Genomic DNA, 18,569 nt, shown 5'->3' with positions numbered 1-18,569 from the left:
CGTTTCTTTTGTTCTTTCTCTCTCTCTTTTTTAAATTTTTTATTTTTGGTGGTTGTTGTTGTTGCTTTGGAGTTGCCATAGCCTCAGGTAGAATCCCAAAACTCTCAGCGGTGTTTATTTCTAGATTTATCTCTGTAAAAGTTATCTCTGTAAATAGGTTATCTCTGTAAAAGTTAGCCTATAACCAGAATCACCAGGCAGTTGCTCCAATTCCGCCCCCACTTCTTTTATGAAAAAGGAAGAGGTCATATGGGGTTTTGTGCTTGCCTAAAAGAAAAATTAACCTTAAATATGACTTTTCTTAAGAGGAGTATACAAACTTGTTCTGCAGGTTTCTCTTTATAATTGTGAAGTGTGGTTCATGCTTATAATTCCAGCACTTTGGGAGACCACTGCAAGAGGATTACTTGAGGCCAGGAGTTCAAGACCAGCCTGGACAACATAGTGAGACCCCATTTCTACAAAAAATTTAAAAATTAACCTGGGTGGTGCAGGCATATAGTCCCAGCTACTCAGGAGGCTGAGGCAGGAGGATTGCTTGAGCCCAGGAGTTTGAGGTTGCTGTGAGCTATGACAATGCCATTGCATTCTAGCCCAAGTGACAGAGGAAGACCCTCTCTCAAAAAAGAAATAAATGGGCCCAGCGTGGTGGCTCACACCTGTAATCCTAGCACTCTGAGAGGCCAAGGATGGTGGCTCGCTCAAGGTCAGGAGTTCGAGACCAGTTCCAAGCTAGAACAAGACCCCATCTCTACTAAAAATAGAAACAAATTAATTGGCCAACTTAAAATATATAGAAAAAAAAATTAGCTGGGCATGGTGGCACATGCCTGTAGTCACAGCTACTCAGGAGGCTGAGGCAGGAAGATCGTTTGAGCCCAGGAGTCTGAGGTTGCTGTGAGCTGGGCTGACGCCACGGCACTCTAGCCCGGGCAACAATGTGAAACTCTGTCTCAAAAAAATAAATAAATAAATGAAAATGAAAATAAGATTGTGGAATGAAACACTGATGGGGACAAGGGTGAGAGTAGAGAGTAGAGAAAAAGAACAAACTTTAGAAAGAACTGAATCCTAAGTAAGATTTTAAAGTGAGATGACTATTATTCTAATTAAGAAGCTTAATCTTTGTATTTCACTACAGGCAGCCCAAAAGCCAACAGCAATCATTAGCCTTCAAGCTGACAATGTCTCTCATTCTCCAAGGGCTGCCTACAGCAGGAATCCCCTGCTTGGCCCGTCAGCCCATCCACACAGTAGAGATGTTGCTAGGCAACAGCTACCCAAGGGCCACCCTTTTACCCAGCCAGGAAAGCCACACCTATAAGTAGGCAGTAGTTTGCAAGGGTAACATGACTTTGTGAGAAGAAAGGGAAGACTGTCTAGGAAGGGATGCTGTGTTCCTATTGCTGTGGGCAGGAGGAGCCAGAGGGCATGTTTTATCATTAGAGGTGAAAAATCCTAATCCATCTGTCTGATGAAGTAGCTTTGGCTGGTGGTGATATTTAGCAGTTGGGCTACAGGGAGCAGCTTAGTCCAAAAATAGTCTGTTTAGCTGACCTTCTTAGCTCAGATTAGAGGGAAATGCCAATAAGGTAGAGGATATGGGTTAGCCCTTTATGACCTAGTCAACTTTGCAGAGAAATGACCTAATCCACAACCACCAGCTGCAGCCCTACACCAGCATGTGCCACAGGGACATGCTCATGGGGAAAGCAAGGCCAGTGCTCTTCGGGAGCCCCCAAATTATTTGCTTGTCACACCCAAGCCTGCCTTGTGCTTGCCATCCACTTACCACGACTCAGGTCATTCTTCCACCTTGGAAAGTTCTCTCCAATGCCTTCAACTTTTAAAATCCTACTGAATTACTCTCTTCAGCAAAGCCTTTCAAAGGCCTCAGTGGAAAGTGGTGAGCCCTTCCCTTTCAGCCTATTTGATGTCTTCATCTTTTCAGTGGTGCATCGGATACCCCAGACATAAACTCTTTGTAGACATGTGCTCTCTCCACCAAGAGTCACACACTCTGGGATTTAGAATGTCCCGTGCCCTGTCTACAGCCCAGCGCCATCCTTGCATCAGCCCTCAATTCATGGGTCTTGCTTGCAGTGGTTCCTTTTTTTTTTTTTTTTTTAGAAAGAGTCTCACTCTGTTGCCCTGGCTAGAGTGCCATGGCATTAGCCTAGCTCATAGCAACCTCAAACTCCTGGGCTCAAGCAATCCTGCTGCATCAGCCTCCCAAGTAGCTAGGACTACAGGCATGTGCCACCATGCCCAGCTAATTTTTTGTATATAAATTAGTTGGCCAATTAATTTCTTTCTATTTATAGTAGAGACGGGGGTCTCACTCTTGCTCAGGCTGGTTTTGAACTCTTGACCTTGAGCGATGAGCCTGCCTCAGCCTCCCAGAGTGCTAGGATTACAGGCGTGAGCCGCCGCTCCTGGCCTTGGAGTGTTTCTTGATGACGTGTCCATAGTGCCACCTCCACGTGAAGAAAGGATGTGTGTGTGTGTGTGTGTGTGTGTGTGTGTGTGTGTGTGTGTGTGTGTGTGAAGAGACAGAGATAGAGTTAGATTTACTATGAGGAATTGGCTCACTTGACTATGGAGGCTGAGACATGCCATGGGCTGGAGACCCAGGAGTGCTGGTGGTGTAATTCAGTGGGAGTACAAAGGACTGAGAACCAAGCGAGCTGATGGTGTCAATCCCAGTCCAAGGGCAGGAGAAGATGAGCTGAGATGTCCCAGCTCAAATAGTCAGGCTGGAAAAGGGGGCAGATTCCTGCTCCCTCCACCTTTTGTTCCATGCAGGCCCTCAGCAGCCTGGATGATGTCTGTCCACACCGGGGAGGCCATCTGCCTTACTGAGTCCCCCGGTGCAAATGCTCATCTCATCCGGAAACACCCTCACAGTCACACCCGGAAACAATGTTTAATCTGGACGCTCAAGTTAGCACATACAATTAACCGCCACAAGTACTTATAAATGGCTAATGTTTATAGTAATGATCCGTCAGCCTGCAGGAGTTAAGAGTTGCATGCCAAGCTCAGACCGCCTGCCGGGACCCAGGTGCTGAGAAGAGATCCGAAATGATAGAAAGGGCTCCTGACCTTGAACAGTTTCTGTTTTAGTAGAGAGAAAGTAGAAACCACATGGAAAAGTACAGAATACCCTCTGCAGTCCTGCCTCATTTTCCGGCATTGTGGAGGAGGTACACAACTCCCCATGAGGGGATGTTCTAGATTAATGAAATTTACACTGCCCGGTGCTCAAGCTTTATGTTGACCACTTTTCAGATTATGGTCTTTTTGAAAGGTTTTATAATTTCCCTGGGTTTCAAGCAGAAGTTACTGAATATAAATTAACTTTTTCCTTGGAGCCTTCAAAATTTCCAGGGAGAAAAATTTTTTCACTCAGAGGAGCCCGTGTGGGCTAGATGATGTCCCAACGTGGAATAACTTGAGCACTGGTTGAACAGCTGGACCTAAAGAATCTTGAGTAACATGTTGGCATCAGACTGGAGCAAGATCTCAGATGAAAATATAAAAGGCATGTTATTAGACTTGCAGGTGACCAAGCTAGATGAGCTAGCTCCTGTGTAGTGGCAGAACCCATGTGAACAGGATGAGACAGTGGACTGACGTTGACAAAATGAAGTTTAATAAGGATAAATGTGAGTAGTTCATGTGAAAAAGACCCTTGGCTTTTCGCTAAGTACAGGCTCAGTGTGAATCATCTGTCAGTCGAATGTGGCTGCCAAAATTCGTGGCGTTTACCATATGCCAGGCACTGGGGGAGGGGGGGTCATTTACACACACTATATCATTCACTCCTCTGTGAAGGAACTATTAGTTTTATCTTCATTTTACAGTGGAGGAAACTGAAGTTCAGAGAGGTTAAGTAACTACCTGAGGTTACAGAGCCACTAAGTAGAGCAGCCAGGACTTGAAGCCAAGATTGTGTGATTCTAGAACTTGAGCTCTTAACCCCTGGGCAATATGTACCACAATCTTCTGTTGAATTAATAAACAATGTGTCCGGAGCATCAGATTCTGGATAAAGAGCTCATCCAGACGTGAGTGGCCAGGATGTCCAAAATCTAGAAACTGAGTCATGTGAAGAGTAGAAAGAAGACTTAAGGGGGGACATGATTTCTGGCTTCTATGGCTCAGCACACCAGGCCCAAGGGGCCATAGCAGACCAGTGAGTCAAAGTGCCATAAGGAGCCCCCCACTCTGTGTAAGGGAAACTCTGAAATGGGGTGCCATGCGCGGCCCTGGTACTCCTGTCCCTGGAAGCTTGAATCATTTGGCCATACCAGGGACGCTAGAGGTGGACTTTGTGCCTTGGGAGATGGGTCGGACTGTAAGTTTCCTTTGATGTTAGGATTCTATGATCTTGTGAGCCTCCAGCTGCTACTTCCGTCTGCTGGTTCACAGAGCTTGGTCCTGTATTTTAGGTGTGTGTCTGTTTGGTTTTTTGTTTTGGTTCCATTGTGACACTTGCTATCGTCATTATATCTGCCTCTGAAGTCCCCTGAGCCCCTTCTGTTGCATTGCTCCCGACGTTTACAGCCTGGGCACGACGCCTGTGTGGATCCAGTTGGCTAAGATGTACCGCCTGTGGGAGCAGGGCCTAGAGGTGGGTGCCGGGGGCTCTCGGGGGCAGTAAAGAGCACGGTTTCGGTGCTGGGGCTTGGGAACGAGCGAGGGTGCTGCTAGGGGCAGGAGCTACCTCTGAAATTCCATTGCTGCCTTCTCTGCCCCGCCCTCTCACACACACGCGCACATACATGCACACACATGCATCCGCAGGCACGCGCACATACATGCACACACACACACTCACTCACTCACATGCATCTGCACGCACGCGCACATGCCCACTCCTCCTCGGCCCAGCCAGCTGTCTCAGTGGCCCACGCTGCAGGCCTCCAGGCCAAGCTCATTCAGGTTCTAGCTCCCGCCAGCGCCAGAGAGGGGAAAAGGCAGCTCCTACTGGGATGACAAACTGGCCTCTGCAGCTAAGTGACCTAAGTGACACTGGAGCCTGATGTCATGAATCTGCCTCCCTGCTGGATTCCTGCCCACAGCCTGACCCTGACTTCCTCTATTTCTTTACACCTGGGGGCATTTTCTATACGACTCTCTGCTCTGCCTTTCCAGCCCCGCTCCCCATGAAGGCTGCCCCTCCTCCTGCATGGATGATCCCAGGCTGCCTGTCACCCTCAGCCACGAAGACACAGCCCAGGCTGAGCGCCATAGCGGCCTTGGGTAGGAACCTACATGCCTGGCCCCCTTTTGAAACCAAGTTCGAGTCTCAGAGGAGAGCAGCTCCCTGTGAGCCGTTCCCTAGCCTGCAGCCGCCTTGCCCCCGGCCCAGAACCCAGCCCTCGCCTCCACTTCCCCCTCATCTGGGCACTTCATAGGGTCCCAAAGAAGAAACCAGGGTGAGGGGCTGGGCCAGCTTCTGAGCCTCATCAGCGCCCATCTGGGTCTCTCTGCTTTAGACTTCTCAGGGTAGGGTTTGCGAAGAAACTTTTTAAAGCAATACAACCTTTTCTTTAAACCAAATCTTAAAAGACTCAATATATAAAGCAGATGGAAGGGCAAGCCCCACTCAGATTAGGAATGGCGCCAGAGCCCTTCCCATGGTGGCCCCTGAAGTTTTCTAAGGCAGTAGGTGTGGCTTGAAAACCTCTGTCCTCAGGAATGCAAATCTGGTGATGAGAAGGGTGTCTGAGCCCAAGCAGGGGACTTACCCAGCAGAGACTGCATTCCTGCCCCCAGGACAAGGCGGGAGGCAGACACCACTGGCTTTGCTGCTCTGCTTCAACGCTAACTGGAATGGGGCAGTACGGGGCTTACTCAGTGCCAAGGGGGAGCCTGCCCAGGGGTCCACACCCAGGGTCTAGAGGATTTCACTGCAAAATTGTTCCATGGACCCAAAGACCCTCAAAATCTGTCCATTGCCAGAGACTACCACTAGTCTCCCAGGGGGGCTTCAACACTCCTGCTGTATGAAGAGGCCCACCCCCGGCTGGCTTGTAGAGAGCTGGCTTGTGCAGCCAGCAGCAGGGCACCAATTGGCTGCATCTCTGGTGGGACCAGCCACCCAGTGCCACCAAATGCCCCTGTCTGGAGAGAGCAGGTAGAGGGGTTTCCTGTGCCGCCACCACTCGTGTGTAGAGCAGCAATGCAGAAAGGGCCAAGTTTGTAGTAGGGTCCGAGTTTGGAGTAGAGGAAAAGCGAGTTTGAATCCAGCTTTGTCCCCAGTGTTGAAAGGAAAGCGAAGTAACAGGCCCTAGAACTTAGAGAAATCATGGTTAGATTTATCCTAAGCCAAGTTTGAGGACTTCAGCCCGGGAACACAGACTCTGTCTAGATGAGAAGGTGTCCACAGTAGGCTCCAGGAGGCACATCTTCTAACTGCGGGACCCACCGCACAGAAGGCGGGAGAAGCAGGGAGCGAAGCAGCAGTTCCATTTTGTGGTTCTGATGGGCGCTCGGTGACTCGCATCAGAGAACGTAAATATGCAGTTAAGTGGGGTAGAGGGAAGGGTAGGCGTCTTAGGGACTGGTGGCCGGTGACAGAGTCCATCCTTTCTTTGTTCTGCATCTGATAAACAGGTTTGTAACCAGTACCTGTCAGTGACACCGTCAACAGACTCCAGTTGCACAGGCGAGAGGTCAGCTTTAGTGGACAGGCCTGGCTTCTGTTAGCCCCATGCCCGGCTGCAGCCACCGTGGGCCACTGTTAACATTTTTCTTTTGAGTTTTCCTTTTTCTGACACTGTCTAGTCTTGAGCAGGTTATGTAACCTCTTTTAGCTGCCATTTACTCATCTGAAAAATAAGAATAACAGACAGACCTACCTCGTGGGGACTCATGAGGATCTTAGACTATTGTAAGTACGAAAGTGCCTGTCGCAGCACCCGGCTTATAGCACAAATGAATACATAGTGGTTCCGTCCCTTCTCCCCCTGTGGGATGCCCCAGGGAGGAAGATCAGATGTCCTTAGTGAGAACAACTGAGAGCTGATGTTAATGTCCAGATTTCCATCCTCCTTAAACTTCTAGGGAGAACCACCTCCCGCCTTTTAAAACCTTAATTAAAAAAAAATTAAAAGCATATCTAGAGAGCAATAAATAATTCTGTGTCCAAATAAATGTTCTTTAAAGCTCATCCCTGACTGATGCCACCTGTGTGCGGTTCACTAACCGTGGACTAATCCCTCCACCTGCAGCGTTTCTGTTCTTGCTGCCCAGGCAAGCCCGGCTCAAGAAGCTCTTTTGATAAAGTCACCCTTCGCTTACGAAAATTTGGAGGAATCTCTGTCTTTTAGGTCTGCCTTGTTCCTTCTTACATCAATTCTTCTCTCCAGCTCCCTTCATTTGGTCGCTCTGGCATAGCTGATTCCTGTCCCTTGGTCTCAGCCTGAAGCTTTGATCTCTGTTACCTCTTTAATGATCATAACATTTATTGAGCACATTGGACGCACCAAGCACTATCCTAAGAGCCCCTGCATTATCTTATCTAAGGCCCATGTCACAGTAGATCACCTGGGCCATGTGGCATCACTGTTGCCACTGAAAGAGTTGGAGTGACAGAGGGACAGAGGCTCATTAGCTTGTCCAGTAGCAGACAGCTCATCTGCAACAGACCCTGACTCAGAGCCCGGTCATCTGAACTCCAGAGCCCAGGCTTGTCGCTGCTGTCCAGGGTGACCTCCTTTTGAGCCCTTCTCCTCTAAGACGCAGTCCAGAAACACCTCCACTCTCCAAGTCTGGCGATTTGGCATACCAGGGACAACCACCGAGCTGAAAAGCAGAAAAGACAATCAGACCGCCAATGCAAATGTCACAAAATCCACGCACTTTACTCCTGGGAGATGTACCCGTTTAGAATCTAATTTCTCTTTACAGATAACTCAAACGAGCCTCGTTTATCTGGTTTCCATACTCACAGAATATTAGTCTGGGAAATTAGAAAGTAGGGAAAGGAATGTTAATGGCAAGCGCCTTCACAATGGGAAGCTGCAACAGCCCAAGAATGAGACAGAAAAACGATGAAATGCAGACCTGGGAGCAAAGAAGGGCCAGCAGCCTGGACAGGTAGCCAAGTGCATGATGGGGAGAGGAGGCACATGGCCGGCAAGAGGTGGGGAGAGTGTGTGGGCTCTGCTAATAAAGGCAGGACGCCCACAGCACGTTCTAGAAAGCGATTAAAATAATCCTCAAGAATCCTGGAACTCTGGAGTCCCCTAGGAGGTCCTGAATACCCAAGGTGTTGCTGTGAAAGAAAAATCAATGGGCTAGAAAACTAACGAACAGCACCATCAAATTGGATATTACTTTATAAAAATGGAAAGGCAGCCCTGCGGCTTTGCTGTGTGCCTGGGCCCACTCTGTGCGCTAATGGCCTCAGACCAGGCCAGCCTTTGTACGGAGCACTCAGCAACAGGAAGAGTCGCCAGGAGTCCTGCCTATCAAAGCGGCAGGCCACGCTAGCTGATTTGCAGGTGTCATTTAATCTTAGCAACAACCTTACAAGGTGCAGACTCACATAACCTTCATTTTCTTTTAGATGGGAAAATGAAGTCCAGAAAGGTTGAATTACTTGCCTAGGGTCACACAGCTGAGTCCTGGCAGACTCCAGAGCCCTCACTCTTCCCCACTTGACTGTGCTCCCTCTGTCATCACAGACTACATCCCGAGCCCCAGGCCGTGTCTCTCAAGCACACAACGTCACTTACAAGGAGGCAGGGAGGCGTGTGAGTAGACCTAAGCCCACCCAACGCCCAGCGAGAAAACAGCACAGAGACGCCCTCCCACTGAGGCTGGGCCTGGGGCCTTGGCACTTAGGGCCAGTGTCAGCACCATGAGCATGAATGAAACAAGGAATGTGTGCCAGCCCATGCCGTCTGGGAGACCAGGGAAACTGCCCTAGAGTAGAATCAGATGAGGGGTTTCCAGCTGGTTCGCCCTGTGTGGCCCATTGTCTAGGAGGCTCTGGTTTCAGAGGGACCTGGATTGACATCTTGACTCCGCCTCTTAGTGACTCGGGAACGTGCCTTAGCCTCTCTGCGTTTCCTCATCTGTAAAGTGAGATGCTAATAGGACCTGCCTCACTGGACTGTCGTGGACTCAAATGAGAAAGTGAATGCACAATGCAAGATGGCCCGCTCTCCACCTGTGGGTCGCTTTCCCCTCCCTTTGAGCAGAACCCAGAGAAAGTAGCTCACCTGTCGTCTAGGCACTGAGCCTCCTAAAAGGCCATCACAGACACACTGGTGTTCTAGAATGGCACGTGCCAAAGACACAGAAAACTGAAATGTCCTCAGAGAGTCCCCTGGGAAAGTGACTCTGTAGAGCTTCACAGAGGCCTGTGTGTCATGGGGCCAGTGGAGGGGCCATCACCTAGAACTACCGTGTCTCATGTCTTCTGTGGGTTTCCTCCTCAGTAGACAGAGGAAAATAAAGTCCCCGTTGCGTGCCAAAGCTGCCTCCTGGAAGCCTGGAAAGGTAATGGGCGTGAGAAAGGTTGGAGCCCCCAAGCTCAGCCGAGAACAAGGTTAACCAGAGCCAAGGGTTCCTCCTCCCAGGAGATGGTCACAGAGAGCAGATGTTCCTCCTCCTCTTGCACAAACCTCATCGACCAGATGCAATGACATTTCCACCGGGCAAAAGAGAGAAGGGCGAAATGGAGATGGCCTTTATTTTGGTTTCTATGTTATCCAAGTGTTATGTGCACAAAGTTTTACAATCCAATACCGAGAAGTCTACAATGAAAATCAGCATCTTCCTTCCCCACCCTCAGTCAGTAACTTTTAATTTTGTTAACTGCTTCTTCTGGCATTAAGTTCCATATTCCTATAGTTTTTTTATTTTGGTTTTGGGGGTGTTTTTTTTTGTTTTTGTTTTTGAGACAAACCCTCACTCTGTTACCTGGGCTAAAGTGCAGTGGTGTGCTCATAGCTCACAGCAACCTCAAACTCCTGGGCTCAAGCAATCCTGCTGCCTCAGCCTCCTGAGTAGCTGGGGCTATAGGCACATGCCACCACGCCCAGCTAATTTTTAAATTTTTTTGTAGAGATACGGTCTCACTCTTGCTCAGGCTAGTCTCGAACTCCTGATCTCAAGTAATCCTCTGGTCTCAGCCTCCCAGAGTGCTAGGATTACAGGCATGAGCCACCTTGCCCAGCCTCTATAGGATATTCTTATATAAGTTCTCACTTTTAGACGGCGGTATCATTTGAATTCCTGTTACAACAGATGAGGATTTTGTTCCTTTTCCACCCCCTACTTCCCTCCCTCTATCCTCTCAATATACTTAGATCTCAATTTTTGTTAATTCAATAATCAAAGTTTAACATTAGTATAATTATGTAAATATTGTTTACTTCAAATGCCACGTGTTTTACTATATTTAAATTCCCTTTCCTGTGTTCAATTTTTGTTTTTTCTGAAGTTAAAATGTTCTTGTTTTCTCACCTTAAAAGGATTTTCAATTAGAAATTAAACTTTTCTATATCTTTTCCTCTCCAACCTCTGTCGTGGTTCCTCCAGTTGGGAACAATTCTCATGTATGTGATGAATATTTATTGAGCATCTACTTTGTTTTTTGTTTTTTTTTTTGAGACAGAGTCTCACTTTGTTGCCCAGGCTAGAGTGAGTGCCGTGGTGTCAGCCTAGTTCACAGCAACCTCAAACTCCTGGGCTCAAGCAATCCTGCTGCCTCAGCCTCCCGAGTAGCTGGGACTACAGACATGCCCGGCTGATTTTTTCTATATATATTAGTTGGCCAATTAATTTCTTTCTATTTTTAGTAGAGACAGGGTCTCGCTCTTGCTCAGGCTGGTTTCGAACTCCTGACCTCGAGTGATGCGCCCGCCTCGGCCTCCCAGAGTGCTAGGATTACAGGCATGAGCCACCACGCCTGGCCTGAGCATCTACTTTTGTGTATTATTCTACTAGGTGTTAACAGGTATAGAAAGGAACCATTAACAGCCTAAAATTTAGTTGTGAGACAAGTACACATAAAAAAATTAAATGAGCAGAAGTACAAACAGGAAGCAACAATTCAGTCATTGCCTCCAGTGCTCTGTGGTGTGTGGAATTCCTGGCACCCACAGGGGGATGTTCTGGAGTCAGAGGCAGGAGCCACAAGGAAGGTTTCCCAGAGGGGACCAGGCCTGAACTGGGCTTTGAAATCTGATCGGAAAGTACAGGCAGAGATGGAAAAAGAGAACGTTCCAAGTGAGGGAATCACGTGAAGGTTTGGTCCATGGAACCCAAACATATGAAACATCTTTTTAACAAGCCTATGTCTCAACTTCCTCATCATTAAAAAGTGGAAAGAAGTTTATAACTGGTACTGTGGTTGTAGAAAGGAAAAGCTCTATTCTTCGAAAATATACACCGAAGTATTTAGGAGTAAAGAATCAAAATGTGTGTAACTTACGCTCAAATGGTTCATTCAGGAAAAATAAAATGCAGACAGATAGTGTATAGGTGTTCCTTGTACTACTTTCACTTTTGGAGTTCTTTGTAATTTTGGAATTATTGAGAATTATTTAAATTAAAAATTTTTTTAAATTTAAGTTATAAAAACATTTTCATCTATCATAAGGAAATAATCACATTTATATAAGGATCATGATTTATGCAGAAAATTATTCTTTGCTTTATTTGTAGTAGCAAAAAAATAAGGAATCAAACTAAATATTCAATAATAGAAAAGTGGCCAAATAAATTCTATGGTACATTATGTACATTAACATAAATTTGACACAGTTTGGTACATTATGCTGCCATTAAAATAAATTTTTCCAATAATTTAAGTCTCATAAGAAAATGATCCAGATATGATATGAAATGGAAAAAAGGCAAGATATATTAATAAAACTATACTTACTGTATAAAGCTATTTATCTATATCACATACAAACAAAAGCATTGAGGGAAATATGCCCAAGTATTAATAAGCAGTAGGATTAAGAGTAATTTCATCTCCAAATTTTTCTATATTTTGAAGTGTTCCATGCTGAGCATGTATTATATTTCTAAAAGAAATAAAAATAATTTTCTAAAATTTTCTAAAAAACATTAAAAACAAAGCCAGGCGTGGTGGCTCACTATAATCCTAGCACTCTGGGAGGCCGAGGCGGAAGGATTGCTTGAGCTCAGGAGTTTGAGACCAGCCTAAGCAAGAGACCTCATCTCTACTAAAAATAGAAAAAATTAGCTGGGTGTGGTGGCATGGGCCTGTAGTCCCAACTATTTGGGAGGCTGAGGCAGAAAGATAGCTTGAGCCCATGAGTTGGAGGTTGCAGTGAGCTATGATGATGCCACTGCACTCTAGCCCAGGTGATGGAGTGAGATTCTGTCTCAAAAAAATAAATAAATAAAAATAATATTTGGGGACAAACAAAAATGTAATAATTTTAAAGATCAATATAAAATGATAAATATGTGCTTATTTTTTCAAATCATATTCATATCAGATTTAAATATAATGATTTTATGTTTTAAAAAGTGGAGAAGAATACCTACCCTAAGGGGTTATTGCCCAGACTAAACGAAATAATCTTTGTGAAGTGCTTAGCTCAGTGCCTGCCTGCGGTAGGCACTAGTAGCTATTCTACAATGTTCGGCTAAATAGTAATCTTCACTCCCTGCTCGCCTTTGCCAGCCTCTTTCATTGAGGAGCAGTGCTTACTGGGCATAGCCCATTCTCTCAGCTGGAAAGGGTGGCTGACCTGAGCTGGCCTCCCCACAGGTGGCGGCCGAGTACTTCAAGAACACCACGTTGCTGCTGGTGGGCGTCATCTGCGTGGCGGCTGCCGTGGAGAAGTGGAACCTGCATAAGCGCATCGCTCTGCGCATGGTCTTGATGGCCGGGGCCAAGCCGGGCATGTAAGTCGCACTTGGGGTGCTGGGCTGTGGTGCATCCGTCCAGCGCCCAGAGCGCTGCGGGGACAGTGGTCCCGAGTCACAGCGGGATGTCCGCTCAGCCTGTTCTCTACTCACGTGGATGGGCTGACACAAGAGCCATGGGGCCCCCACCTCTCCCTCCAGGAACGCCTGTGACCATGGAATAGAGATTTGAATTTGTGCCTTTGGTGTCCTTATAATAATCATAATCTAAAGAATTTACGAGACAACCTAGACTGCAAGGGCAGCAGGTTACAACATGTAAGGGGCTTATTAGGTAAAACAAGATGGACCAACAGAAATTGTTTCCCAGCCTTTTCCCTGTGTCTTAGGGAGCCAGGTGGACAAGGAAGCAGGTGTCTTTTCCTTTGTCATTTAGGGAGACATGGATGTTGCCTCCCAGCCACCCTGAGTTTTGTCATCGGTTCAGACCACAGGCCAGTTAGACACGTTGCATCTGACCCTGCTCTCTGCTGCTTCCTCTTTCCACTCTGCTGTCAAGAAGGCCACAAGGGAGGGATTCCCACCCTTGGGGAATGTGTCACAAGGTCAGAGTCGACAGTGTAGTGTCAGCCTCACTGCTGCTCCATTGAATACCCCTACCCTGACCTTCCCTTTGGAATATCCTGGTCACCTCCTAGTTCACAACTTTCTTGCTACATTTTATGTGACCTGACTCCTTTACTCCTTTGGGAGTCAAAGAGAATATAAATGAATAATATAGTATTCATTTGCAACATTAGCATTTGGATCAGGGGTCCTCAAACTTTTTAAACAGGTGGCCAGTTCACTGTCCCTCAGACCGTTGGAGGGCCAGACTATAGTTAAAAAAAAACTATGAACAAATTCCTATGCACACTGCACATATCTTATTTTGAAGTAAAAAACACAAACGGGCAAAAACACCCGCATGTGGCCCGCGGGCTGTAGTTTGAGGACACCTGATTTGGATGAATACAGGTCACGCTTAAAAGCATGTTCCTGGTGCCCAGATTGTCAGGCGGGGCTGCTAACTACAGCTGAGTCCACTCCCCTCGCACAGTGATAATCTCGGGCCCACACTTAGTCTCCTAGGCACGCAGTGGCATCTCCTCACGTCCCGTGTGGGGTCTGTGGCTCTTTAGAACCTCTGTTCTCTCCGCAAGAGATTGTATCCACTTGCGCCTCCACTCCTCCCCATGCCCTCAGCACCCAGCAAGTTGCCACCTCCCATGGTACTGTTACTAGTGCATGTGCAGGACAGGCAAACTCATGTCACTGTCAGCCTTAACAAAGGTACCGTCAGGACTGGGGCCACCCGGACATAATCCACATGATGAATGTACTGTCCCCAAATTGTGCAAAGTCAGAGATTCTGCCTGAGATAATAAACACGGGTGGTCTTTCTGGTGGCTTATCTTATGGACACTAGAACCGTGTCTGTACAGGCACACATTGCATAATGCTTCCAAAGTCATAGGGGAATCGTTTTTGATGGTTATCTTTGTTAGAGTTTTCCTCCGAGCATTGACTGCTTAAGATGCCAACTGAAAAGGTGCACACAAACAGTGAGATGGGACATGTAATAAATCGTGGGCAGAACCATGAGCTCCAAACATTAATCTCTACTAGGTCACTAGTAACTACAGTGACTTGGCTGCAAAGCAGGGAATGCCATGGTACTCATAGAATCGCTAGCTGCGAAAGCAAACAAATCGTTCCCTTATACACACAGATATCGTCACTGAGCTCCAACTAATGTCCACAGAGAGAGGGGAGCAAGCAGTGAGGCCACACCCTTTGACCCTACTACCAAAGCTATTTTTTGATTGAGGGCTTTCTTCTGGCCCAGTGCACCTGCCCACAAAGTGTGATTCATTCATTCAACAAATAGTGATTTAATGCTTACTCTGTGCCAAGCACTGGAGCACAAAGCTGCAAGGCACCCTATGGGATGTAAAGACCCGATTTCTGGACAAATGCCAGCAGTGGTTGTCTAGGCCAACCCCACCAGGATGGTAGGTGGGTAGGTAGGTAGGTTGGTAGGTAGGTTGGTAGGAGGTTGGTAGGTAGGTAGGTTGGTAGGTGGGTAGGTAGGTAGGTTGGTAGGTAGGGTAGGTAGGTAGGTTGGTAGGTGGGTAGGTAGGAGGTTGGTAGGTAGGTAGGTTGGTAGGTGGGTAGGTAGGTAGGTTGGTAGGTAGGGTAGGTAGGTAGGTTGGTAGGTGGGTAGGTAGGTAGGTTGGTAGGTGGGTAGGTAGGTAGGTTGGTAGGTAGGGTAGGTAGGTAGGTTGGTAGGTGGGTAGGTTGGTAGGTGGGCAGGTGGGTAGGTAGGTAGGTTGGTAGGTGGGCAGGTAGGTAGGTGGGTAGGTAGGAAGGTTGGCAGGTGGGTAGGTAGGTAGGTTGGTAGGTAGGTAGGTAGGAAGGTTGGTAGGTGGGTAGGTAGGTGGGTAGGTAGGTAGGTTGGTAGGTGGGTAGGTAGATAGGTTGGTAGGTGGGTAGGTAGGTAGACTGGTAGGTGGGTAGGTAGGTAGATTGGTAGGTGGGTAGGTAGGTTGGTAGGTGGGTAGGTAGGTTGGTAGGTAGGTAGGTTGGTAGGTGGGTACGTAGGTAGACTGGTAGGTGGGTAGGTAGGTAGGTTGGTAGGTAGGGCCCGGGAATGGGACAGGCTCTGCCCAGCACTCCCCTGCCTTCCAGGCTGCTGCTTTGCTTCATGTGCTGCACCACAATGCTGTCCATGTGGCTGTCCAACACCTCCTCCACCGCCATGGTGATGCCCATCGTGGAGGCCGTGCTGCAGGAGCTGGTCAGTGCCGAGGAGGAGCAGCTCGTGGCGGGCAACTCCAGCGCCGAAGAGGCCGAGCCCATCAGTACTGTTTGCTGGAGTTCATCTCCCCCTTGCTCCTCCAACCTCCTCCCCGGGGCTCCCACCAGGCTCCTCCTGTGCAACTCCCCAGCGTGGTGACCGCCCCATGACCCCTCACCTACGCCCTCCCTCACCTTCCACCTCCTCCCTGCTCTCCCCTCATCCCCACCCCAGCCCTTGCAACCAGAAGCTTTCCTGCACCCCATTCCCAGCTCTTTCTTCCTCCTTTACTTACGGGTGCCCCTCTGCTCCTTGTCCCCCAAATGCCCAAGGGTCACTACAACCCCCTGGGGCCTATGTGCACCCACGAGCTGCGCTATGCCTCCAGAGTGGAGGGAAGGGGAATCGTCACCCCCACAACCCGTGGGGGCAGCTCCAGCCTCTGTGTCTCACTCCCTGCTTTTCTTTGCTACGGCAGGTCTTGATGTAAACAACAGCCAGCCTTCTCTGGAACTCATCTTTGTCAATGAAGAGTGAGTATGACCATCCTCCTCCCAGACAGGGCCCCTCAGAGGCCATTGGGGAGGTCGGGGAAAGACAGGACCTGGGCCCACCAACAGCTCTTTTAGAAGTGGGGGTACAAGCTCCCCATCTTGCCACTCCTTGGGTCCCCCTACCTCCTCTGCCTTAACCACAGGGATGGCAGTGATGACTGAATCGGGATGGATATATGAATGGTCCATACATCTGCCAAACAAAATTTCATCTGAATTGATGTCCCATTCTCTTAGGAGAATAATATGTTTAGTCTATTAATGGAAAAATGCATAACAGATGTCACTGGAGATTCTTGGAGAATCACGAAATATTTTATAGGTATTACATGTGGTCTTAGTAGACTTGGTCTTGTTAGATGCGGCAAAGAAAACTTAGGTGACAGGTTGGGGACGGGACAAAGGTGGTGACAGGGCCACGTGATGGTGGGAGGGAGAAGTGCAGCCTCAGACATTCTGAGAGGCGGGTCCAGTAACAGCTGATTTCTTTTGGAGAGTGTGTTGCAAAATGAGGTCTTCAAAGTATTCTGGGATGAGTCATCCACACCGAAGAGTTGGACTTTAAGCACAGCTCAGCCTGGGGACGTCCCCTCTCATAAGGAGAGCGCATGCTGAGTGACATCACCTGCCTCGGGACAGGACGGGAGCAGCAGGGTGCCATCAGGACGTGGCTCTAGTTTTTCTCCCACCACCGTCTTTGTTATAGCATATTGGATGTCTCGATGATGTCTCAGGCAAATCCCCCAGCTCTTCTGGTTCCTTTCAGATATTATAACGATCTCATTTTCAGACATTTGGAAATCTAGTCCACTTTCATATCAAAACTTTAATCTCTCACCTAAAGCTTCTCCCCCTACCCCCGGCCCAGGCCTGCAGAAGCAGCAAGGTGAAGGGAGTCGCACTTCCATCGCTCTTCCTCCCCTTCGCTTCTCCTCCTCCAGGGCTAGGGCAGAGGCTCCAGGGTGCAGGGGAGATACAGGGGCAGAAAGGGTCTGGGCTGGAGCTTTTGTGGTCTGGGGTCGGGCCTCTCTGAGATTCAGACCCCGCTCTTTCCCTTGTGGGGCGCCTGCTCTCAGGGTCTGTGGAGTATCAGGACCCTGTGTAGCCCCAGGCCTGACGGCAGGATAATTCCCCATGCCACTCCGCCCCTTGGCTGTGCTCTGGCGCTTCACTGCCCACCGCCCCTGGGTCCCGGGTTGCCTCTATCACCCTGGCAGGGCCTTTTCCAGATGGCTCCAGCCCAGCTTCCATCCAGGTCCCCACCCCTGAGAAGACTCAGCGTCGCCGCCCTGTTGGACACTGACGTCACAGGCTGCTCCCGTGGCAGCGGGACTTTGCTCCTCTCTGGGGCCTCTCTGGCAGCAACCCGTTGGCTTCTCGCCTTCGCTCTTTTCCACACGAAAACACACGTCTCCAAACCCAAAGCAAAAGCTCGCTTTGTCCCTAGAACTCTCTGAGCATCTTTTGTGCTGCTGGGAGCCAGGGCTGTCTGCCGGATGTGCAGGTGGCGCTCGTGTCCTACGGGCAGCGCCCCACGTGCCATCTGAGGGTCCTTGCCTGCCCTCCTCACCCAGTGTGGGAAGGAGGGGGCGGAAGTAGCACAGCACATTCTCCTCCCGGGCAAGAGTCTCTGCACAGAATGCTTCACCCTGATGCCCGTCGACTCCCTCCCCTTCCCTGACAGAACCTGGGGATGGCGATGCTGCGGGGCTCCGTGTCCTGCTCGTGTGCCCAGACGCTCCTGTCTTCACAGCGCGTGAGCTGGTGCCACCCACTGTCCTCACGACTGAGACGAACCAGCAACATTCACTGAATACTCAGTGTGTCAGTTACACTGGCGATTAGGTTCTCACTTTCCTCCGTCCTCAAGGCAAAGGTTGGGGACCAGCAGGTGTGGGAGGGACTCAGCAGGTGCAGTCAGGGATCAGAAATTCTCCCCTTCTCTCCTTCTCGCTTGCCTTTCTCTGGGTGTCATCCAGGCCCCTCCCTGCTCCTGCCACCTCACATACGCATGTCACAAGTTCCTCTGTCTAGATAGTGGCCTTCCCCAAGGCAGCCAGCGAGGACGTGGTCCAGGGTGCAGGCTCTCGGTCAGACAGAGGCGGACTCCTAGCCCACTCCCCAACTCAGCATCCAGGCACCAAGTGATGGTGTATATAGAGGTTGTAATCCCTGTCCCATAGATCTGTTATGAGGATTCACGATGTCATGACAATTAAAGCCCATATTTAAGTGCTCAGCACCTAATAAGCACTCCATGTCCGCTATTGTTAGGAGTTAGTATTGATTCAAAGGAAACATGC

At 48.8% G+C, this 18,569-nt stretch overlaps 1 protein-coding gene across 2 annotated transcripts in view; it reads left to right on the top strand.

Moving 5' to 3' along the window:
* The window catches only part of SLC13A4 (solute carrier family 13 member 4), a 45,886-nt gene that overhangs the window by 7,725 nt on the left and 19,592 nt on the right, over positions 1–18,569 (top strand). The window contains exons 1-4 of one of the 2 annotated variants that reach the window (XM_012744757.3): positions 9,154–9,519; positions 12,776–12,912; positions 15,604–15,776; positions 16,191–16,245. In XM_012744757.3, coding sequence (XP_012600211.2) covers positions 9,433–9,519; positions 12,776–12,912; positions 15,604–15,776; positions 16,191–16,245 — 452 coding nt within the window. In that variant the 5' untranslated portion in view covers positions 9,154–9,432. Of the gene's footprint in view, positions 1–9,153; positions 9,520–12,775; positions 12,913–15,603; positions 15,777–16,190; positions 16,246–18,569 lie in introns of those variants that run through there. The other variant, XM_012744756.3, reaches the window with a different exon arrangement.

This window comes from Microcebus murinus, chromosome 9 (genome assembly GCF_040939455.1).
Source record: "Microcebus murinus isolate Inina chromosome 9, M.murinus_Inina_mat1.0, whole genome shotgun sequence".
Lineage (NCBI taxonomy): Eukaryota > Metazoa > Chordata > Mammalia > Primates > Cheirogaleidae > Microcebus > Microcebus murinus.
Note: the sequence above shows the minus strand (reverse complement) of the source record. Positions and strands in the feature narration are given on the sequence as shown.